The sequence below is a fragment of the Pituophis catenifer genome, unplaced genomic scaffold (genome assembly GCF_029215685.1).
Source record: "Pituophis catenifer annectens isolate HBS135680 unplaced genomic scaffold, rPitCat1.0.hap2 SCAF_10, whole genome shotgun sequence".
In the NCBI taxonomy this organism is placed as follows: domain Eukaryota; kingdom Metazoa; phylum Chordata; class Lepidosauria; order Squamata; family Colubridae; genus Pituophis; species Pituophis catenifer.
The window spans coordinates 15892505-15916070 of NW_027256890.1; the positions used below are offsets into that span (position 1 = coordinate 15892505).

The 23566-nt window shown below is 52.3% G+C and overlaps 1 protein-coding gene across 1 annotated transcript in view; it reads left to right on the top strand.

Moving 5' to 3' along the window:
- Positions 1-9247: 9247 nt before the first annotated feature.
- Positions 9248-23566, top strand: part of RPH3A (rabphilin 3A) — a 28589-nt gene continuing 14270 nt past the window's right edge. The window contains exons 1-3 of the mRNA XM_070950429.1: positions 9248-9296; positions 19998-20092; positions 22762-22905. Coding sequence (XP_070806530.1) covers positions 20016-20092; positions 22762-22905 — 221 coding nt within the window. The 5' untranslated portion in view covers positions 9248-9296; positions 19998-20015. The remainder of the gene's footprint in view (positions 9297-19997; positions 20093-22761; positions 22906-23566) is intronic.

Genomic DNA, 23566 nt, shown 5'->3' on the forward strand with positions numbered 1-23566 from the left:
ATCCAGGAAGGCCATTTGCTGAACTTTTCAATCATGAGGACTAGAGTATTGCAAACGTCAAACTGTTTGATCAATCCGTCTTTGGGGCCAAGGCAGCTTAGTAGCATTTTGTTCTTAATTTTTTTTTTTGGGAAGAACGAGATGTTGGTTAGACGAGGTTCTCTTCTCAAAGCGCATTAGACCTGGATGTCCAGAAGGATCAACAATCTGATTTTGCAGAGAGAGAGAGAGAGAGAGAGAGAGAGAGAGATGCAAACGAGCGGATGTTTTCAAGGCAATGAAGGGGGGGGGTTATCGGAGCCCCCCAACCTCAGGACCTGAGCCCCCAGATCTGGTTCGCCAGACTCCTGGCGTACTTTCTGTCTTTACTACTCTAGTCCCTGAGCTGGTTTCCTTTGTATTTGAAGAGTTGCTCTAGTTGGGCAGACTTTGTGCCATTCCTTGCTTCCCCTCGGCCTGACTGACACCTCCAAGCATCAGCGAGGACCAGTGGCAGCCCAGCCATCTCACCGTTGCCATGGCGATGTTCCTGTTTCTCTCTGCTCTGCCTCTCCCCCCCCCACCTTGACCCCCATTTCTCATCTGGGCTACTTAACCTGGAACCGATGCTCCCCCCCCCCCCCCATTTATCTAGAAGACAGACAGGGCATCGTAAGCCCCCCCCCTCGCCCCTCAGGGCCTCCCCTCCCTCCAGCTGGGCAGGGGAAGCAGAGCAGAATCCTGGGATGCCAGGCCAACGTGGGCTGATGCATCGTGGCAGCCTTCCACCCCTGCAGTCCTGCACCAGCGAATGCATCTGACTTTCCAGCAAGCGAGGGAGTCGCCTTCGCTCCCTGCCTGCGTCCGCTCCCCTTGCCAAGAAATTCAAGAAATTGCAAATTTGCTGGGATGCAGATCAGCCTCCCCCATCCCCCCACCCCAAGCAGGAGGGAAACGGAGTTAGCAAAAAAAAAGACTTACAATTAGCTAGCCATCATTCTGCTCTTCCCTCCACCTTTCTCGCTTTGAAGGCTGGGGGGGGCTGCTTACTTAAACCTCCCCCCCCAGCCCTGTCCTCTGCACCTTTCCCTCTCTTTGCCCCTTCTAGTCCATGCCCTGCAAATAGGGTACCAGCAAGGTAATCTCAGCTCCTGAAAGGCCTTTGAATCCCTTCCCTTTGGTGGCCTGGGTGCAGAAGGAAGGGGCGCTCCCATGGTTTACAACACCCACCCAGGAGTTGAGGGGAGTCCAGACAGTTTCAACTCCCCCCAAGTTTGAAAGGCCTACGATGATCTCATTGCTTGGCTCCCAATTTTGGAAATCATTGAAGCTTCATTCTCCACTTTTGATCTGAGGGGAGCTAGTTTCTGAATTGCACTCGTTATTGTGGCTCAGTGGCTGAGCTTGTCGATCAGAAAGGTCGGCAGTTCAGCGGTTCGAATCCCTAGTACAGGTCTCCTATACAAGGGGGTTGGACTAGATGGCCTCCAAGGTCCTTTCCAACTCTGTTACTGTTATTATTATCTCAGCAGACACGCACACACACTCAGTTGGAGAAAGTTGCAGGAGAGATCTTGGATTTGCTCTTGTTAAGATGCCAACTGAAGCTCCTGAGCGATCCTTCCAGCCAGGATGATGGACGCTGCAGTCCCACAGGCATAAAGGGCATGGGAACATCAGTGGCAGGCTTTAAAGAAAACGATTCTTCATATGGACGCGTGACACTCGCTGCCTCCAGATGAGACTTCAAACAGAAGAATGAGGTGGTCAGGATACCCACAAGATGCGTCCACGATTGGTGGCAGCCCCGTTGGCATCCTGCTAATTTTCCCTAAGAGTTTTCCTAAGACCTCAGGAGGAAATTCTGCTCAGAAACCCGATCTTAAGAGAGTTGGCTTGCCCGGAGCAGAACCTTAAAATTCTTCTAGCAGAGTTCAGATGTTTCTGGGGTGCTGCACTCCATCTGTCTGTCGTTGCTCTGTTTTCCCTTTTTGTTGCATGAAAGCTGCTTTTCAAGGAAGGCGAGGGAGAAGAGCTGGCTTTGGGCTTTGGCAACGCGTGTTGTGAACAACAAAGCTGTTTAATTGCCTCTCCTAATTGCCTTCTTCCCGTCTGCCCGGGAATTAACATATAAGCAAATCAGGCTGGGTATTATCAGAGGCGCCTGTGTTTCACCCAAAGAGAGGGAGGGGGGATGGAGGGAGAGAAAGGCCCTTAAGTTTCCCCTCCCCCCAAACCATCGTTTTCCTTGTGCAAAGTCTCCACCATCCGAAGCTTCTCCCCTTTGGAGCAAGCTATCAAAGGACAGAATGTCCTCTCCTTCTGCAACCTGCAACTCTTAATAATTTGGGGGATGGGGGGAGGGGGAGAGAGAGGAGGTCCTTAGAAAATGGTTCAAGCCCACGTCCAAATCTCTTTGGCACTAAATCTCAGGGCCCTGGGCACATGGCCCAGAGCTGTCAGAAGCCGGAGGGCCCAGCCCTTCTGTCCGCGGCACAAAGAGCTCCCTGAGGGCTACCTCTGGCCCTCCGTTCATCTAGCCTCGAATCGGCCTGCTTGAGTAGCAGTGAGTCTCTGGAATTGGGGCAAGGAGTTTTGAAGCCACTCCCGGCGTGGCCAGGGATTGAAACTCCCACCTGCGGGAGTGCTTGCACGGCACCAAACCTCACCCAGTTCAATGGTGAGTGGTGTTTTTTTTTTTAGCCTCCAGCCGGGTCCATTTTGGCCTCATCAGTTGCAAAATTTGGGGGCTTCTGACAGCCGTGCATTGGATCATCTGCTTGCTGGGGGTGGGGGTGGAGGTGTGTGGAAATGCCATTGTTAGCATCCCTTCGGCTGTCTCATCGCAGCCTTTTCATTAGAGGAGCAGTGGCACGCTTTCCAATTAATTGCAGCCCTTCGGCCACCGGCTCTCTGCAGTGAGCTGCAGTTGCTTTGCAAGGCACATCCGAAAAAGGAGGGGGAGGGTGGCAGTCCACAGGGAAGGTTCTCGCCCCCACCCACCCCGGCCAATGAAGCCAGCTGTCCCTCAGGTGCTGGATGGGACCTTTTCAGAGGGCAGGCCAAAGGAGGAGCTTCCTGTTCCTTTTTTGCTGGGTCATCTTCAGTCTTGGTGAGCCGCCAGAATGCGCGCGTCGGGAATCAAGTTGATCTCCGAACAAGTGTTGAAAGGAACGAAGCAATCGCCACCGTTTCCGAGAGACCCAAGGTGAAGAAAAGGCAGCGCAATCCATCTTTCTCCTTCGATCCTGAAGGTAAAACGGTCCCCAAATGTCTGTATTGAGAGGAAGGCGCCTTAGGAACAAGCCGCAGCCTCTCTTTCCCCTCTTCTGAAGGTTAATTCGGGAAGGTAACTCAATAGCGTTAGCAACAGATGCTCACAGATGCTCCAGCGAGGCTGTACACGGACGCAAAAATCAACAGGAATCATCTACAAGTCCAGCCTTTGCTTCCTAACCTGATAAAAATGCGCGGCTCGGGCTTTATTTATTAACACGGGTCGGCTATAAATATACTTGTTGCCAGTGTTTTTACCTTCTGCATCGTAGCACTTTATCTTCCGTCACATCTATTGGTTCTGTTTCTGAACAAATGAAGCCCCCCACCCACCCACCCTAATTCCCTGCAGGCAGAGCCCAGCCCCCTGCCTCTTTCCCCTTGGTAGGTACAACACAGTGACATACCAAATTTTCCTTGCAGGGCTAATTAGCCATTGGTTAATTAAAAGCACACATTTTTTCCAGTAACATTCTCTCTCTCTCTCTCTCTCTCTCTCTCTCTCTCTCCTCTCTCCTCTCTCTCACCCCCTTCTTTTCTCTCCCTCTTTTTCCTCTCTTGCTCTCCTTTCTCTCCCCCCTCCCTCCCTCTCTCTTCCTTCTCTCTCCCTCCCTCTCTCTGTCCTCTCTCTCCCCCTTCTTTTCTCTCTCCTTCTTTTCTCTCTCCTTTCTCTCTCCTCCTCCCCCTCTCTCTCTTTCTCCTTCTCCCTCCCTCCCTCTCCCCCTTATTTTCTCTGTCCCTCTTTCTCCTTTCTCCCTCTCCCTTCTTTTCTCCCTCCCTCTCTCTTTCTGTCCTCTTTCTCTCCTCTCTCTCTCTCTCCCCACTTCTTTTCTCTCCCCCCTCTCTCCTTCTCCCTCTCTCTCTCTCTCTCTCTCTTTCTTTCTTGGAACAAGAAAACATATCCCTTTTAAAAACAGAGGATAGGATGTTGCAGGAAGGTGTCCCTCTCCAAAGCTTTTCCTCCCAGCCATCAGTGTGAACAAAACCCCCTTCCCTCCTCCCCCTCCTCCCCCCAGGAAGCTAAACCAATCTTTGCATGCATGAAGGCAGAATGGGGACACGGATGAATTCCAGGCTCTGGTTTCGCAGTCATGCGTACCTGCTGAAGGCTGGCTGCAGTGAAGTTGCGGGCAGAGGGAGAGGCTCACCCCAGCTTTCTTCTCCTCCTTCTCCTTCTTCTTCCCATCTGGGGTGACTAGAAACCTGCAGTCTTGGAATTCTGCCTGGAAGGGAGCCTCGATAGATAAATATTATTATCATGGAACCTTGATTGAACAGGCCTGCGGGAGGATTATCGCTCCCAAATATCCATCACATTATATCTTAACAGACCTTGTGGTGAATTGTGTCAGCTGTAGATGTGAAATTACCATGGATTTGGTTTCCTTGTCGGGGAAATGTTGAATGCCCTGGAACGGGCTGCGATTTTGGGGGAAGGCGTTCAGGCAGAACTGCGGTCCTTTGCAGCCCAAGCCTGCTGGGGTGCAGCCTGTTAAATTGAGATTTTAAGAGTGTTTGGGGCCTGAACTAAGCGAGCTAGAATGGCTGAATTTGGGTGGCATATAAATTTAATAAAGGATGATGGCAGCTGCTGTTGTTACAGGTCCTCGACTTACAACGGTTCGTTTAGCAACCGTTCAAAGTTACAATAACACACGCACAACATCTCCATGGCCACATGAACAAAATTCAGACGCCTGGCCACTGACTCGTATTTATGACGGTTGCAGTGTCTCCTGGTGAAGTGATCCCCTCTTGCGGCCATCTCACAAGCCAAGTCCATGGGGAAGATGGATTCTCTTAACAACCGTCTCACTAACTTAACAACTGCAGCCATTCGCTGAACAATTCTGGCAAGAAAAGTCGTAAAATGGGGCAAAAACTCACTTAACAAATGTCTCACTTAGCCACAGAAATTTGGGGCTCAATCGTGGTCTTAAGCCGAGGGTTACCTGGATTCTGGAAGAGACATCCGGCCGGCCCTTCCGTCCTGTGGAGCCGCTGTCCTTGGTGCTGAAACAAGGCTGGGCCGTCTAGGCTTCTGTGGGTCATCCGTGGCTTTCCAAAAAAAGCGGTTGCTTTGAATTGAGGCAGGCATGAAAAGAATAACAGAACAAGAGGGTTGGAAGGGACCTTGGAGGTCTTCTAGTCCAACCCTTCCTCAAGCAGTAGACCCTAGACGGTTCCAGACAAATGGCTGTCCAATCTCTTCTTGAAGACCTTTAGTGATGGAGCTCCCACTGGTTAATTGTTCTCACTATCAGGAAATTTCTCCTTAGTTCCGGGTTGCTTCTCTCCTTGATGAGTTTCCATCCGTTGCTTCTTGTCCTGCCTTCAGGTGCTTTGGAAAGTTGCCCCGCTCTTCTTTGTGGCAGCCCCACAAATATTGGAACATTGCTGTTATGTCATCCCTCTGCCTTCTTTTCACTAGACTAGACATACCCAATACCTGCAGCCGTTCTTTGTACGTTTTAGCCTCCAGCCCCCTAATCATCTTGGTTGCTCTTCTCTGCACTCTTTCCAGAGTCTCAACGTCTTTTTTATAATATGGCAACCAAAACTGGGTGCAGGATTCCAGGTGTGGTCTGACTAAGGCTTTATAAAGCGGTACGAGTCCTTCACACGATCTTGACTCCATCCCTCTGTTAATGCAGCCTAGGATTGAAGGAGGGTTTCTGCAAAAGGCCTGTTCCAAAGGAAGAGGGGGTGTGGAAAACCCTTCCCCTTAAACACCCTTAAAAGACCTAGAAAATCCTTGCTGTGTTTGCGCAGATGACCTAGCCATTATGACTGCCTCCTCGTCAGTGGAAAGAGGCTTAATACTTAACATTGTTTGAGTTTGGATGTACTGCCTTCCTCCTATATAACCCTGACTTTGCCAGCTCTCCAGAGAAACTCTTTTGAATACCTCTGGCTGCTTTGTAACTGGCTTTAAAGGAAGCATCAAATAGAATTTTGCTTTTTCTCTCTGGATCAAACAGTCTAGTTGAGTATCGATGCAGTTATTTTGTTTTGTATTTCAAAGGTTGCCCAGGGAATATTTTATTGATGGCTGAGGTTTAAATGTAATTGTCTTCACAGCCTCCATTGCCTTCACGTATGCGCATATATTTAGATTAAATTTTAAAGAGAGGATGCTAGCAAGCACCAAAATCTCGTGAAGCCATAGAGAGTTATAGCTTTCCAGTTAATTTTGAGGCGAGCGACCTTCGTCCTCCTTTCAATATAATTTACAAAAACATAGATCTCTTCTTCCCTTTCATGGTCTAATTTAATCAGAATGGCTCACGCTGGCAGTTTACGCCACCAGAGAGCTACAGGTTATGTTTAAATAAATGTCAAGACTTTTTTTCTTTTTTTAAAAAAGAAAACCTTCCTTCCCATTCTGAGCATTCATTCCCATTCAGGGGTCAGGCATTTTGTACCTTGCCTGGAAGGTCCCAGCTTCTCTGCCTCCCATCTGGCCAGACATTCATCAAATGACGTCGTAGAATTAAATACCGTGTGAAGATATTAAAAATTGGCTAGAATTTTAATATCTGTCGCCTGGAACTGGATATGAAACCAGGAGATGCATAGTGGTGGTGACACAATTTCCGGAGGTGTTCTGGAGCTGAGAAGGGAGCTTCCTTCCACCTGCAGAAGGGAGAGCTTGGCCTCGAGCAGCAGCAGCAGATGGGACCGGGCAGGCTTGTGAGCTGCCTCTCCTAATGTCCTTCCTGGGTCAGTCCCTCACAGGAGAGAGTTGCCCCTGGGCAGTGCGCTCTCCCGCAGGCCTTCCGCTGACCCTCTGATGCTTCAGTGGGAGGGGAAAAACCCTCACCTGGTCAGACTCCTGCAAGGAAGTTTTTCCTGGGTTTAAGATTAGATCAGAATTCTTTATTGGCCAAGTGTGATTGGACACACAAGGAATTTGTCTTTGGTGCATATGCTCTCAGTGTACATAAAAAGACAAGATTCATTAGTCAAGAATCATCAGGTACAACACTTAATGATAGTCATAGGGAACAAATAAGCAATCAAATCATACTAGGAAAAAAATCAATATAAATCATAAGCATACAGGAACAAGTTACAGTCATACAGTCAAAACCCCCTCCTCCAATCAGGAGCTCCAAGCCTTGCCCACCAGCTACCGTGACTTAGATTTTACTACTCCGTGGATGGCTCTTGGTGAATTATTCCAGTTCCACTCTGGCATTCCCCCCCCCCTCTCCTTCTAATTGTTAGTGTTTGACACACATTATTAATGGCATCGTGGAGGCTGGAAATAGCAACGGGGCCGAAATCATTTGCTTAGCATTAAAACCGGAGGTGTCAGGGATGCGGAATCAAGGGTGTTGATCAGAGCTGAAGGACGAGAAAATTGGGGGGTGTTCAGGGGGAGTTAAAAAGACGAGGAAGGCAATTGGGCTGAAGTCGCCACAGCTTGTCAAGTTTCGAGCATGTTTGGAGTGTCACCCCTCCCGCAGCTTGCAGAATTCCTTGGATGGGCACCTTCTCTTCTTTTTCTCAGAGATTGGTCAGCTCGTGGCCTCTGGGTTGGAGAGACCCCAGAGCCGGTTTTCCTGGCCACTTCTGCCCAAAAAGAGATGCCCCCGCTAACTGTTGTGGAACCTGGGAAGTAGGCAGCATTTAATCCTCCTTGGCCGGTTCCTCTCTGAAACCAGGGCGAGGCTGCGGATTAAGAAGAGGAGCAGGCAAGAATCCTTCCAGGGACGCTTCGTGCCTGGATCAGAGACGTTTCAATCCCGAACTGGGGCTCTGGAGGGGGGGGTGCTTTTTCAAGAGGCAACTCAACTTTGAAGAAGCTTCTTGGATGAGAAGTGAGACGTCTTCAAAGAAACACAAGAAGGCCTCTTGGAAAAGTATCTTTGGGGCAACCGTGTCCTGAGTGACGGAGAATCTCCGTAGACCGTCCTGGGCCTTAACTGGAGAGGGGATCCAGTCCTCCGCTCGGTTCTTCATTCGGATGCTCCAAGCTGGGGCAGAGCTGAGCTTTTTCTCTCAGATCTCTTTCCCTTCCTACTTGGGGTCCCTGGCCGGCCTAGCCCAGATCTGCTTTCCAGGTTTGCTCATTTTGTGAGCCTGCAACGGCGCCCAGTGAAAAGTTGGCTTTGGCCCTTTATGCCAAGGCCTGGTCTCAGTCTTCCCTCTGCCTATGCCGGGGAGTGGGGAAGGAGGATCATCGACCCTCGCCTCCTCTCTGCTTGCAAGGAGGATCCAGGGCAGGTCAGCCTGAGATCCGCTTCATGCTGGACCTCTCTGTTGAGGCCAGAGGGAGCAGGAGAGGATTTCCTGGCAGGTCTGAAGACCAAACGGAGGTTGCAGGCTGCCAGGTCCCTTGTGGAAAACGAGCGCAGGGCATTGCAGTTCTGACGTGCGAAGCATGCTGCCTGCCTGCACCCCCATGTGCTGTGCCTGACGTTTCCTCTCCATGGGCCCCGCCAACCTGCTCCTTCGGAAGCGGGAAGCCGCCTCGTGGAATGTCGTCCATCAAACCACCTCAGGGCATGCAGGACCCTCGGGCTTCCCAGGACACATTCCCGCTCCACTAATGTCACTGCAAACACGGTTGGACTGAGGTCAGTCTCTGGCTGTTCCCTTCCCTTCCCCCCCAAGCCTTGGGCTGTTGCGTTCCAGTTTCCCTTCCCTCCCAGTCCAGCAGTTCTCGGACAAAGCCATGGTGGTATTGATCATCGGGCCAGCAGCCTTGCGCATGCCGACTGAGGGAGGGGAGAGCTTCACTCCACAGCTGCACCTCCGAAAGGCAGGCAGGCGTTGAGCGACAGAGACAAGCACGCATATCTGCGTGCTCCCTCCCTCCCTCCGTCACTCCTTGGCCGGGCAGTCTCATCACTGGCTGGAAATACAGCAGAGAGACCCGCGTGCGTCCTGGTCCTTTCTTTTAGGGCTCTTTTGTTCCTCCGACAAGCAGCTTTGGCGGTGGAGCTCAGGAGGAGCTCCGTTCCGGCTCTTGCAGACCGTCTGGGGGGAAATTCCTGTGGCGGCATCGCAGAGAGCGCTTCGCTGGTCCTCAGGTAAGGCTGCCTGGGGTGTGGGTGGCACAAAACGCGACTCCCTGGGAGAGACGTGGGCTGGCCTGCTTTGAAAGGACCTGTGCGTGGAGGGAAACGATGTTCAGCCTCCCTCCCCTGTGAAAAAGCCACCCCTGTCCTGCTTTCGGACGCACCGGCCGGCCACTCCTGCCGTCGGCACCACCGGCTTTTCAGTGGACGTGGCGCACTCGGGCCGGGCAAAGTTGGGCATGTGCTTCCAGCTGACCGACCGGTTCAGGTTCCTTTGTGCTGGGCACATCCGGGCCACGCTGGTGCCAGGAGAAAGCGGGTGCGGCATTTTATGCGCAGAGAAGCCCAGGTCCGAACTCTGAAGAGCTGCAAGGTGCAGGGGGGCCAGCTGAAATCCGGCCACTCCAGCAAAGTCTGGGGTCTGGGAGCAGAAGTCCGGCAGGTGAGCCAGGCTGCCTCTGGACCCTTGGAGAGAGACCCACTCTCTGAAGCTCCACCGGCTGCTCGGTCTCCTCCTGTGGAACCCTGGAAGCAAAGCACATGGGCTTTGGTGGGGCTGCCTTGGGAGAAGAAAGTGTGAGTTGCTTTGCTCTTGGAACCTCTTTGGAGCCCCAAATGCTTTGAAATAATTACGGGGTGCTTTGCTCCGGGCTAATTCTGAGCACCCCTGCTGCTTCGGAGAGGGTTCCTCAGCCCTCGTGGGGCCCTTTCCTGCAGCCCTCCCCGTCTCTGGGAGGAAAAGAGGCCCTGCAGGGTTGGGGGGGGGAGCCATGGCTGGGCCACCCTGAACAAGACGGGCTTTGGGTCAGAGCGACCAGGGCAGGGCGGGGCAGAGAGCCGTGTTCCCCTCTTCTAGGGGGCCGGAAGGAAGAAACCTTTTGTGGGGAGAGCTGCTTCTCGACTGGGGTGTGGCAATGGGGAAGGTTTGGGGGTGTCTGCCAGGAGGAGGAGAACAAGCGATGGGGTCTGTTTTGTGTCCAGCGAGAGTGGTTGAAGCTTCCAGATGGCCTCCCTGGAGATGTTTAGATGGGACCGTGACTGTCCCCACCCCAGGGTCCCTCTTCCCCCTCCCCCCCCCCCGGCCCATGAGGGACATCCTATGGGGGGAAGTGAGTTTGGTGAGAGGGTGAAGGAGGCACCAGTTTGTGGGCATGAGATGTAGGAGCGAAAGGCAGCAGTGACCGTCCGATCCCTCCACACCGCATTCCTACATGGCAGGGATGCTGGGAGCACAGAACCCAGAATTCCCAGCCAGCAGGAATGACATAGACTTCCTTCTTGTACTAATGGACTGCCTGGATGGGGAGGGGGTCCGGGCCAGCATGGTCCCTAAAGTCCTTTCGGTTTTGAAGCTGTTTAAGGGACAAGCCTGGGATGGGGCAACGTTTTTCCAAACATCATTGAGTTTTAGATGGCTTCTACCTTGCAAAGGCCTCTGAACATGTGCAGAGAGCTTCCTCCCTGAGCTTTTGCCTCCTGCATCTTTGCTCCCTAATGCCTCAGAGCATTGTTCCTCAGCCTTGGCGACTTTAAGCGGCACGGACGTCAGCTCCCAGAATTCCCCAGCCAGCCAGGTCGAGAAATACTGAATGCCGTAGAGTCTGGCGATTTAAATCATCCTGTGCTCTGTCCTTATTCTCATCGGCACGACTTATCATCCGTGTGCAATTTGAGAAGGGGGCAAAGGGAGCCCTCTGAGCTGCACTTCCCAGCCGGGCCGGCTGTGGGTTGTTTGCCGTCTGTTGCACCCGTGTCCAGTTCGAACTTGGACAAACTTCATCCTTTTCAGCAAAGGGAATGGAGAGTCACCAGGCGCCAAATCCAGTTTTTATTTTTATTTTTAAAAAGAAGGAATAACGTCCTGCAGAGCTGTCTCTTAGCCAAGAACGGGGCTCAAATCCATTTCTAAATGAGCAGTGACATTTTCACTCCAGCTGGTGGCCTGAGGTTTCGGCATGTCAGGTGGCTGAAACAGAGGAAGCTTGTTAGCTGGTGCTGGGCACCCCCCACCCTGTCAATATCTACCAGGCCCCCTCGGTCTTCCAAGGGGCTTTTTCCTGGAGGCGAATCGAATCTTTAAAACCTCTCCGAGTCTTATATGGTTGTGTGTTCCCATCAGTAAAAACCACTTTGTTTCCTGAGCTTGAGAGAGGAAGGAAAAGCTATTTGTTTTCCACTGAGCTGCCAACAGACCACATCACAACGATCCCCATTTTACAGACGGGGCAACTGAGGCTAAGAGGAGGGCAGTAGGATGGATGCACAGGACAGTCCGTGCTTTTCTGGACCAAGACAAAGCTCAAAACACATACACACCCTTTTTTTTTTTGTCTGAAAATGTCAGCGGTTGCTGAACTTCACCAGTTTCCCCTTCGGCTGAGACCGCTGGCATTTAGCCCCATCTGGGGAAGCATTTGGCCGAATTCTGGGAGTTGAAGTCCGCCAGGCTTAAAGTTGTCAAGGTTGGAGACCCCTGCTTTAGATGAAGGGTAAGCTTGTCCACTTATGCTTGTGAGACTGGAGTCGCCCTCCATCTTAGCATGTCCCACGACTGACGTTTGGAACCCCGGACTCATCGCTTGACCGCTGGATCGCAAGGGCAGCCGTCTGAAGCAGAGGTAGCCTGAGGTATCTACCCCACCTTCGCCGACACGAAAAATGGAAACTCGGTGGGCAGAGAAGCAGCGGACTGAGCGGACACTTTTCCTCTGGCTGAGCACAAGGCACCCTCTTCCATTGCTGAATTCAGGAAGGTCTGCCTGGAGTTGTTTCCTGCAAAATACACCACAGCCCCCAAGCTCTGCAAAGGAGGAGATTTTGGCTGGGGCGTACCTGGAGTTTCCTCCTTGGTGCCGGTGCGTCAGTTTGAAAGCAGATTCTGACGGTTTGCTTCCATTTCGTTAAAACCCCCATTGCACCCAGAAGGTGTGAAGAGCAAAGCCAAAAATAAAATTTCCAGGACAGGAGGAGAAAGGCTGGTGCCACTGAAGCCCCTTCTGCTCCAAAGGCCAAGGGACGGGGGATCTCCCAACTAAGCGAGGGAAAGGATTCTTTTTGCCTCTTATTTCTGCAATCTAAACGAGCCGAAGTGTTAAAAGTGTAACCATGATCTGATTTGGGGAGGAGGCCCAACTATTTTGTCCCCGGGAGGAGGTTTTGCTCTTGGAGGAGAGAAATCCAGGCGTGAATGCAGAATTGGTGCAGAGGAAGCTGCAAGGGGGGGAAGGGGGGAGAGGAAACGCCACACAAACAGGTGGCCTCTTTTCAGCCAACTGCAAAATCTCGCTGGGGGCTATTAAACATCCCGCCTGGAATTTGCAAAAGGGATTTGTGGCTGTCAGCAAGTTTATTGTTCCTGACAGCTTTTCCATCAGCCTGGTGGAGCCGGTGCATCTTCCCAGAGGGGCGGTTGCCATGGTGAGGCTGCTGGGAGGGCCCTTCCCCACAGGGAAAGGAAGGACGCCCGCCTGGGTGAGGGGCAGAAATGCAGAGGAGCTGGCAAGGGGCGAAGGAGGCCCAGTGCAAGAGAGGCCTGGAACAAGGATCTGAAAAGACCCAAGTCGCTAGTTTAGGCGCTTCCGTTGGATGAACCTGAATCCAGAACCCAACGTCCTATAGACAAATTTGGGGGAAGAGGAAAGGGGTCTTCCTGCCCCCACCTGCCTGTTCCTCGTAAGAAGCTACCTTGAGGGCAGTTCAGGCCAGTTCAGCCCCCCAGACTGGACAGGGTCCTGTTGCGAAGCCAGCTTGCTTGGTGGATATACTGGTTGGCACCCCCAACACCTATTCCAACCCTGGTCTTTGGAGCAGCTGCCTCCCTCCTTGGGAAAAGAACCAGCCTCGGTGGGGCTGGGGGCTGGGAAGGGCGTAGCGCTTGAGTGTGAAGCCTCGTCTTGACCATGGAAGGCTTCAGGGTCAACCCCGAGGCCTGTTGAAGGCCGCTCAAACCACAGCAGGCAGGGCAGAGGAGAACGGGCCTGGTGACGCAAGAGGCTCTCCTAGATTAAGTTAGTCTTCTGGGTAGACCTCCTCTTGCTTGGGATGAGGAAGCTTGGGAGATGACATCTGGAAAGAGGGCCTTTGCCCTATGGAGCCTCCGTCAGTGGGGCTGAAGCACCCAGACTGGAGAAAAAGATATTGGAGAAGACCTCGGGGCCTCTCTGTGGGCTTCCTAGAAGCCACCCATGGTCCATTGAGGGCCAGGTGGGCGTATCGTCTTGCCCTCCACGGCTCCCTTCATTCACGGCTGAAACACACGCATCACAGCTTCATTCCAGCGGGTCTCAGAGAACCAAAGACAGCAGGAAGATCTGCAACCGAATCTGGACGAGGGCTTCAGAGGGGAACCGACCAGCCCTAAGCACGGACTGAACCTTTAAACCAAGAAGGGGCAGAAATGCAGAGGAGCTGGCAAGGGGCGAAGGGGGGCTTGAAACGTAGCCCACCCTGGGTGAGGGGGGATTTTTTTTTTTTGGCTCCTGTGGGAGGGCACCAGTTGGACTTCAGCGTCTCCCCCTCAGTAGGGGCATCCCCTTCGAGATGGGATTTGTTAAACCCTTCCCTCACCCGCCCCACCCTGATTTTTGAATCGCCTCCATCCGTAGTAACCGCCTTCCCCATCCAGGAGTGGAACAAACGATCTGCAGCCGCTGAAGGGAGCCATCATTTTACGCCACCACGAAGCAACCACTCGGGATGTCTTTGCTGGCCTCGCAATGAATGGCAGGGATGATTTTTCAGGGTGCCTGGCATGGACGCGGAGGCTGCTCTCCGTGCATGGATTATTTCGTGTGATTTATGATCTGGCCCAGCCGTGCCACGTGCTGCTTTTCAAGCTGTCCTTGCTGCAAGCTTGGCGGATAAGAGCTTGGAAGAGAGAGGGAGCAGAGTCAGGTGTGGATTATGGCTCCCTTCCTTCCTTCCTTCCTTCCTTCCTTCCTTCCTTCCTTCCTTCCTTCCTTCCTTCCCGCAGGCAACATCTCCTCTGGCCACGCGAAGAGGCTGCTGTGCCCGGCTGAAGTTTTCTGCTCCTTGCAGCAAAGGCGCCTCGTGCCCCACGCTGCCTTGCTGACTGGGCACCCTCAGAACGTGCTCGGCTCCATCCGGGCAGGATTCTGAACCCTCGCAGTGGAAGGAAGGAAGAGAGGGACCCCAGGAAAAAAAATATTCTGGTCCACGAGAGAAGAAAACTGGGCAACCAAATCCCTGGAAACGCTTGAGAGAAAAGCTCCTAGGGGAAGGTCCAAGACTAGAGGGCTGCGTTATTGGGCAGTCTAGGCACCTCCTGGATGAGGTAGACCCCAAGTAGGAAGTTCCTACCCTGGGGAAAACATTTGCTAATCCTGCCTGCAAAGACAGTGGAGGCAGCCCTGTGAATCTCTCTGCTGCTGGGTTTTCTCCAGATGCTTTCTTGGCCAGTTGTTGTGGGGTCCAAGGCATTGTCCATCGTTGCCTCAGCACTCACTTGTTAGGTCTCCTACTGCTATGCAAGCTTGTGCTCCCTCAGAATAACACAGTAGGAAAGGACCTTGGAGGACCTTTCCTACTATTGACTTCCTTTGGAGTCAACCCCCTCTTGGTCGCTTGGCCAAGACGACCTGGCAAGCCAGTTCTAGAGTCAACGCCAGGCTGGATACGAGTTCCTTAGAGGAGGCAGGGGAGAGCGCTGGGGGTGCGAGGTTGGGAGCCTTTGCTGAGCTCGCCTTCTCTTCCCTTCTCACACCTGGAAGAGAACATCCTTCCTGCAAAATCTCCTTCTTTCCCTGACAATTCCTGGGATGTTCAGCTTCATTTCTGGTTTGGTCAGGTCGAAAAAGCTCAGGACTCACTCCCTTTTCTCTGTGAGGCTTTGACTCTCTGCAGGGGGATATGGGGTGATTGTTGGGGTGCAGAGCCAGCATCCAGAGCCAGCCCGTGTGTCGGCCCCAAGGGCCCTTCCCTCCCATCCTCCCCTTCCCTCCACCCCAAATGGCTGCAGTGCTTTCAATCCTGCTCCATCACCAAAGGGGGAAGCAAGTGAGATTGAGAGCAGAGCCCAGGATGCAACTTTCCTTCTGACCCATCCCTTTGCCCACCCAGGGAGCTCTTGTTTCCCCTGTAATTAGTCTCCGCAATTTCAGGGGAAGGGGTGGGTTGGCTGATGCCGTCTCTGCATCGCAGGGTTTGCAGGGCGCTGCAGTGGCTGGCTGCTTTTTCGGATTCCCGCTTTGCTGAGATTCAGGCAGCCCTGAGAAAGGAATCCAAAGGGATCTTTTGGAAAGCCCCCTCCTCCCCCCCCCAGAAATGCAGCAGGAAGACAAGCGAGATCCTTGTAGGGGGGGAAATGACCGGGATTTGCCCTGCAATGGGGAAGGGAGACACTCTCCTGCTGCAGGAGGTGACAGCCTTTAAACAAACTCAGGGGGTGTGTGGCCCCTCCTGCAGGGGAGGGGGGAGGCTCTTTTGGTGCTTCCAGGCCTGGCCTGCTGGTGACATGGTTCTCCCACCACCCACATTGCAACACACATTGCAAAGAGATTTGCTCTAGGTAGGACTGAGGGATAGCAAGAAAGGGAAAACAGATCAGGTGCTGAACAGGGAGGAAAAAGGTGTGCAAAAAAGGGCTGGTGGTTGCATTGGGGGGGACAAGTACCTCCCGGAATGGAAATTTTGACGTTTGAAGGTCCCTGAAGGGAGGAAGGTGAAAGGTGGACTGGATTGATGACTGGCTGAGTTGAGAGGTTGAAGAAGGAGAGCAGAATTGGAGAAAGCAGGGTTGAATTTTTCATGCTGCGTGGGAAGGGAAGGGAGTTGATGAAAGAAAGAGGAGGAGAAGGAAGGAAGGAAGGAAGGAAGGAAGGAAGGAAGGAAGGGGGAGAATAGTGGAAGAAAGGAAAGAAGAGGAAGAGGAGGAGTGGATTTGTTGTAAATATTGTGGAACAGCCATGCTAGGCAACTGTTGCTTAGAATTTTCTTGGTTTGGGCAGCGCAAAGCATGCTGAGTTTGTGTCCAGCTGGGGCTCTCCTCCTTCTCCAGCAAACTATCATGGCTACCAGTTTGATTCCCTCTTTCTGAATGCAAAACAATGGACGCCAACAAGCTCTTGGGCGGAGGCAGGCCGAGGGAGGCTCTCCTCCGTGGAGAAACTGGGCCACTGGATTTAATTTCTTCCCCTCTCTGGAAGCAGCTCAGTTTTCAGATCTCCTGCAGCTGAAGGCGGAGCAACTTTTCAGGAATGGGTAATTAGGCATCTGATGAGTTTTTGGCATGCCTCGCCAGCCTCGAATGTGGCTTCCGCAGGCAGACTTGTGGGCAAGGGGGTGGGGATGGGGTCAGCCAGCCTGAATGCAAACTGAGCGGGGGCTGCCGTGGAAAGGGGGGCTCTCCAGAAGAGGGTGGGGACTGTTTGAGATCTGGGTACCCGAGGAAGTAGGAAAGGAGCTGCCACTGACTGCAGATATTCTACTCTGACTACCTTGGACAGCTCCCCTCTGAATCAGTCATGGGACCTCCATTATCCTCATCCTGGCCTTCCCCTCTGCCCCCCCCCCCCCCCGGAACAATGGCCTCGCTGGCCCCCTCTCCAAGTCCCTTCCAGCCTGTTTCTGCAGAGGTAGAAAAGAGATGCTGATTTCTCTCTCGTCCTGCCTTTTTCCTCCCCTTCGGCTTGCATCCGTTATCCATCCGCTGTTTTGCAAGGAAGGAAGAGCCGTTGACTTGCCTCAGAAGCTCTGCAGAAGAACGCGGAGCGTGCAAGACTTCCCTGCCCCCCCCACCCTTTGTCACTGAGCAACGCTTAGCTGCAGCCCTTCTGCCCTCTCTCTCTGGGGGAGAGGAAGAAGGGTCCAGGACCTTTGGGATGAACTGGGGCAAACGAAGTGATGAGTTGGGAGAGAAATGAATTGATGTGCCCTTCGTATCCTGAATCGGTTCTCTGGCGAATTGGCTGTAATTTACAGTGCAATTAACTCCGTGCTTCTCTTCCTTGTCAGCATCCTGCAAAAGGAGGAGTGGGGGATGGTGGGGTGGGGGTTGTCCCACTGGTTTTAATTGGGATGCCAGACCCAGATAGGACAGCAGAGGCAGCCTGGTTCAAAGAGGGAGGCTTTGAAAGAGACCGAGAGAAGGAGGAGGACGGGCGAGACCACAGCTTGCGAAATGGCTAATGGGGAACAGCAGGGCGTCTTTAGGACAGTTGTGGGTTCCTTCGGCCCCCAAGAGAATCAAACTGTTTAAGAGTTAGCCGGGGGGGGAGGGGCTCAGAATTCCCCCCCCCCCTTTGCAAATCGTCTCTGCAAACAGCAGAAGGCTTTACAGGTGATTTCCTGGCCACGTGGTTGAAATAGCCTCGAATGCTGATCTGCACTGGTGGAAGGGAAAGACTTGGATGGTTTGAATTGAGTCAGAGAAGAGGAGAGGGGGAGGTGATGCCTCTGCCCCCCCCACACACACATCTCTTGTGTTATGTAAATAAATGTGATCTGAATCTGTCCATCTCAGTCTCTCTCTTCTAACCAGGAAAGGACCGGTCTGTCATTAATTCTGAAATGCGCTCAGGAAGCGGGAAGGGAGGAGGAGACGGATGGAAGGGAGAAGAAAGAGGAGGAAAGAGGGAGGGAGAGAAATCTCCGGATTTATTTCCCTCCCCCTCCCCCGCTCTCTTTCTTTCTTCCCCTTCTCCCTTCCATCCATCTCTCCCTCCCCATCCGTTCAGACCAATGGCACTTTGAAGTTTCTCAGTGGGTTCCCCACCCCGTTTAAAAAAGAGAGAGAGAGAGACGGAGTAAAGCAGGAAGGAACAAAAGAAGCCAAACTCTGACTCCTTCGTGGCATTTGTGGCCACCTTCTCTGCCCTCCCCACCCCATCAGGATGGAAGAGAGCTGCATTGCAGAACCGGCCTTGCCTTCCTCTAAGCTCTGGAGCCTTTGGCTGGAGCTGCCTCCCTCTCTGGAGCACCGGCCCTTTCGCCCGTCTCTAAGGCCCCTTTCCCAACTCTTGGTTCAGCTTTGAGGGATGCCGGGGAAAGCTGTGTCTCCTGGATGCCAGCTGCCCTCCCTGCCTTGCAGAACCTGCCTTCCTGCTCCCCTTTGGGGCAGCTTCCTAGAGGCCCCTCCAGCGGCTCTTCCCATTATAACTTTGGACGGGGTCAATAGAAAAAAAAAAAATACGTGGCCAGCAGCTGAATCAATCCTGCACAGTCACAACTGTAACTTCCAACGCATCGTTTTTTCTATTTATTTTTTTTCTTCTTTCGATGGTAGGCGGTCCCCAGTCATTTGCTCAAACAGGGAGTGCTCCGCCTCCCCCCCCCACCTCTTCTGCAGGAAGCCCCCTGTGCCGCTTTCCTTCTCCCCCTCCAGGAATTGGGTGGGTCCACCAGAGGCAGAGGGAGGCTCTGCTGCTTTCCCGCAGGCCTAGAATGAGTTACTTAGAGGAAACTTGGCAGTTTCTCCAGATGCTCTTCAGCCAGCCAAGAATCTGTTGATGGAGTTAGATAAGCAACACAACTGGTGTGTGTGTGTGCAAAGCCCAATAACAGGCCTGTCTCCTCCTCATGGTTGCCCGCCTGGTTCTCCATGGGAATGTCAGCTAGCCATTTGGAAGGCAAATTCTCTTTGAAAAGTGGCTAAAAGTGTCTCTCTCCTTGCTGGCCAAAGACCTATTTGTGGTTCTTTCTTCCACTTAAATTTGGGCTTCGGAGGGGAGATGGGGGAGCAGGGAAGAGCTGCACGGAGGTGATGGGGACTGCAGTCTCCAGGAAGCCTCCGGTGGACAGAGGTCACCTGGCCTGTTTCGTGGGCAGAGAGAGGTGACTCACTGGCCCTCGAGGTGGACATGGGCGGGCTGCAGGTGTGTTTTTTAGGTGTAAAAGTCCCGCAAAGGCCGAAATCCCTGCATAGCCCCAAGGGCTACATTTTGCGATTCTGGCCAGGGGCGAAGAGGGCATTAAGACTGGTGGTTTCAGTGAAATCTGGGCCAAAGTAGAAATGACATTGAAGAAAGAGACATTCTGAGCCATTTAGAAAATTAACAGTGGGGAGATTTGCAGAAAGACTGTCAGAGCTCTGCTGAGGCACCAGAAGCGAGGAATGATGGATGGTGGAAGGAAGCAGAAGGAAGCCATCCACACGGGCGCCTCTTCCAACTCTCCCAGTTTGATTGCTAAAGTGCCTTTCTGCTGGCCGGCTTCCAGTTGGAAGCAAGTTGGCATGCAGCAAGGATCCATTTGCAAGAGTACTCTACCGGGAAACTTTTTCTCCTTGCAATGGCTGGGTGCCTTGATGCAGGCAGAAAAGCTCCGGTTGGGCCATAGAACCGCCCCTTGCGCTCCGGCTAGGGATGTTTTCAGACGGCTCTTGGTGGCACCCGGGATGTTTCCGCAGGACAGGTGGAGGGACTTCTGAGTAATTTCTTGATTGTTCTTTGCCGTTAGACAGAATCTTGCCAGAGTCAAGCAACTATTGATGCTCTGGGAACTGCTGGGGAGGAGCCCCCTTAACCCTTTCCTGCCGACCAAATTCTCCATGCTTTGCTGCCTCTTTGGCCTCTGGAAGGCGGCCCCTCCCTCCTGGGAATCCAGACTACCTTCCACCACAACGTCTGTGATGTTTGGGTGCATGGGAAGGAGATTGCAACTGTAGATGTCCCGAAAAGTGGAGAGCTCCATATATGACACCTCCTCCTCTTCTTCTTCCTCCTCCCACTTCAAGCTTGCACATCTTTTGTTTTTCAGACTCTCCTGACTTAGACCATGACGGACACGGCAGTCAGCAGCAGCCCCGGCCAGTGGGGGTATCAGAGTGATCGGCAGATGGCTCTTCAGAGCAGGTGAGCAAGTCCCAGCCGTAGAGTTCCCTTGGCAGCTGGATGCCCATGCCACACTAAGCCTTGGTTTGGGTAACCCTGATTTCCTGAATTACGGTAGCCTTCACGGGTGGGTGCCTTTGCAGGATGTGCCCACCGTGGTTGTGGACAGCACACCAAGACCAAAGCATAGGGGTTGTGAGGCTACGGGTGGTTCCATGGGGGTTGTGGGAAGGGGTTGGGATTCACTTACCTTCGCTACCAGTTTGTAAATGTGAGCGCACGCAGAGCATCAAACACAGGACGTGGCGACGTCTGGATAGGTGGGCGGAGCCTCCCGGTGGTGGCCCTATCGCTTCGCCCGAACCGGATAGAACCTGCTGAATACCCCCACTGGTGGTGGGTCCCTAGAAGGAGCTGGAGGTCCCGGCGGGGCCAGAGAACTGGTGGGGTCTCTTACGCTGGAGGTTTCCAAGGAAGGGATAGAGAGGCGTCTCTTTCAGGGGGTGGGCGACTATCGCAACTTTTTTGGGGGTTTTTTGAAAAGTTTTTTCGGTTTTATTTCTTATACACATAATAGAAAATGTACATTTTCTTATACATAATAAATCCTACATATACATGTTTTCCTCAAAGAAAGCATTAAAATAAGGCATTTTAATTACATTCGGAGTTGCTCTTCTACTCTTTCTTCCCTTATTTCACAACAAACCTTCTTCTTCTCCTCCTTTCTTTCCCTTCCCTCCCTCTTCTCCTCTCCTACTTTCTCCTTCCTCCTCTCCTACCTCATCCTACTTCCTTTTCCTTTCCCCCATTTCTCTCTTCTTTTCCCCCTTCTCACCTTCTCTCCTACTCCTGTCCCCTACCCTTCCTTCCTCTCCTTTTCCCTTTCTTCCATTCCTCTCCCTCCCTCCCTCTCCTCTTCCTACCCTCTCCTCCTCTCTCCTTTCTACCTTCTTTGCTGTGGAATATTCTCCTCCTTTGGTATCCGAGCAACTCCTGTATTCTAATCGTAGATACTTTCTTTCAGTTACTTTTCAGATTTATTCTATCTCTCTGTATTATCATCATAATTGTACATTTATTCTTATAATCTTCTGACTATCGCAACTTAACGACTTCTGGATTCAGGAATTCTGGGAGTTGAAGTCCACAGGTCCTAAAGTTGCCACAATGCCGCACCCTGCTTTAGATGCTCTAGCTATGTTCCTGCACCAAACAGAAGGCTGGACCTGATGACCTCAAGGGCCCCTTCCATCCCAGGATTGTCAGCCAGGGAATTTCCATTCCCCCCCACACACACCCTGGCACCCTCTCCTCCTTTCCAGTCATGAGATGGGTGTCTGCGCCCCAAGGCTGTCTCTGAGCCCGGGGTTTGTCTGCGCATTAATCAGAATTTCCTCATTTGACCTCCGCATCTCGCTGACCGGCTTTGCCCCATGTAATTGAATTCAGCCTGTTAATTTCCACCCCGAAGCGCCTGTTCTATCTCGCCTCGCTCCTCGGTTTAGTGCCTGAATTCAATTCCGGGAATTTAAATAATATATGCATCTCTTGCTCCGCACAAGAACTCTCCACTCCTTATCAACTGCCTGGATGCTAATGGCCTGCGGAGAAGGAAGGAGAAGACATACGGAGGAGTGGGGGGAATTCATTAGGTTTTAAATTGCTTGCAGGTCACTTGGCGGGGGGGGGGGGGAGCACAACCCCGAGGGATTTGGCTGCTAGGGCCACGGCTCTGCGGGTATCTTGACGTTGGTTGCTGGTGAATTTTGGCACATCGAAACATCAGTTCTATTTATTTTATTTGCTTTAGGGTTGCTGTTCCTTTGCCAAGCATCCCCAATACTTTTGTGATTAGGCTTTAGTTCCTTCCTGCACTCTCTAAAATTTCTGGCATTTTCACTTTAATTGTAGCAGGCTTGTTTTCTGCATCCCCTCGGAGAGGCTGGCCCGCTGCACGCAAACTCCTTTTATTATTTAGCAAAATATAGCCTGCCGCTGTCAGGAAACGAAGCCGGCTGATTCATACAGCACCGTGAGCCAGAGATGCTGACTTATTATTTGAAGAGGACAAACAGATTATTAACGGAGCTGGCTTCGGAGGCACAACCCTTATTTTTCCACTTTGCTCTTCCTTGGCAAACCCAAGCCAGCTTTTTCCTCTCTCTGCAGCCCCAGCAACTGATGGCAGCCGGAATGGATCGACGATACCGGTGGTTGGATCTTTTGAACAAATCCCTGTTCCAGAAGATCATGTCCCACAGGGGGCCCCTCAAAGGACAAACCCTTGCAATGAAGTCCATGTGCCACTCCTGGGAGCCACAGCTAGTGGGAAGGGCCTTGGCCAGGCTGGGCCCCCAATGGGGAGCCCTCTTCTCTTCTGAAGGGGTGAGAGCAGTTCTCTGCAGGCTGCTCAGCTACCTTCTGGTCATATGTACCAGCACTGAAACCCCCTTCTGAATTCAGGTTTTAAGTACCGACCACAAAAGCCTTTCTGATGGCTTTATCATGTAAGGACTAGCCTGGCCGTGAGCCTCCAAAGGCGGTTAAGAAACGTGAAATTTACTAAGTAAATAAAGAGGTGGAATCTCAACGGGAACGCTCTCTCGATGGTGGCACATTTGCCTGGCCCTTCAAGACTTGGCATAGAGTCCTCCTTTATGGGGTGATGTGGGCTTTTTTCTCCCCAGAGCTCCTGAGGGTCACTCGGCCCATGGAAAGCAGCCGGAACGTGGGCGGAAGGGCGAAGAACTGACGGATGAAGAGAAAGAGATCATCAACCGTGTCATCGCGAGAGCCGAGAAGATGGAGGAGATGGAGCAAGACAGGATCCGGTGAGGAAGGGAGGGACCTTTGGGGGTCTCGGCATTCCTTAGTGCCCTTCGGTCTCCAATACCTCCCCAGACCAGGAGCCCCCTCCTCAAAGGAAGTAGTCCCGACTGGGGGGTGGGGAGAGGAAGAGGAAGATAGTTCGGGGTCAGCTTCCTCGTTTCTTTCCCTGCCGTCGGATGAGTGGAGCTGCTCAAAAGAAGAGTGCAGAGAAAAATCACATTCCCAGGTTTCTCTGTTTTTTTTTATTATTATTATTATTATTATTATTATTATTATTATTATTATTATTATTATCTCTTTTATTCATTAAACATGAAATTCAGTCAACTGATCATTTAAAAATGTGTCACAGATACCACTGACGGGGGCTAATGGTTGATACGGGTTGCTGCCAGCGTCCTAGGGATCAACCAAGTACCTTCTCCTCCTCCTCCTCCTCCTCCTCTTCCTCCTCCTTCTTCTTCCTCTTCTTCTTCTTCCTCCTTTTCTCCTCCTCCTCCTCCTTTATATACTTTATTCATTAAACATGAGTCAACTGGACATTCAAAAATGCATCACAAATACCATTGACTGTTGCTAAATGGTTGATAGGGGTTGCTGCCAGCATCCTAGGGATCAACCAAGTACCTTCTTAAGATGTACGATGTTCCAAGTAGTGCAGTT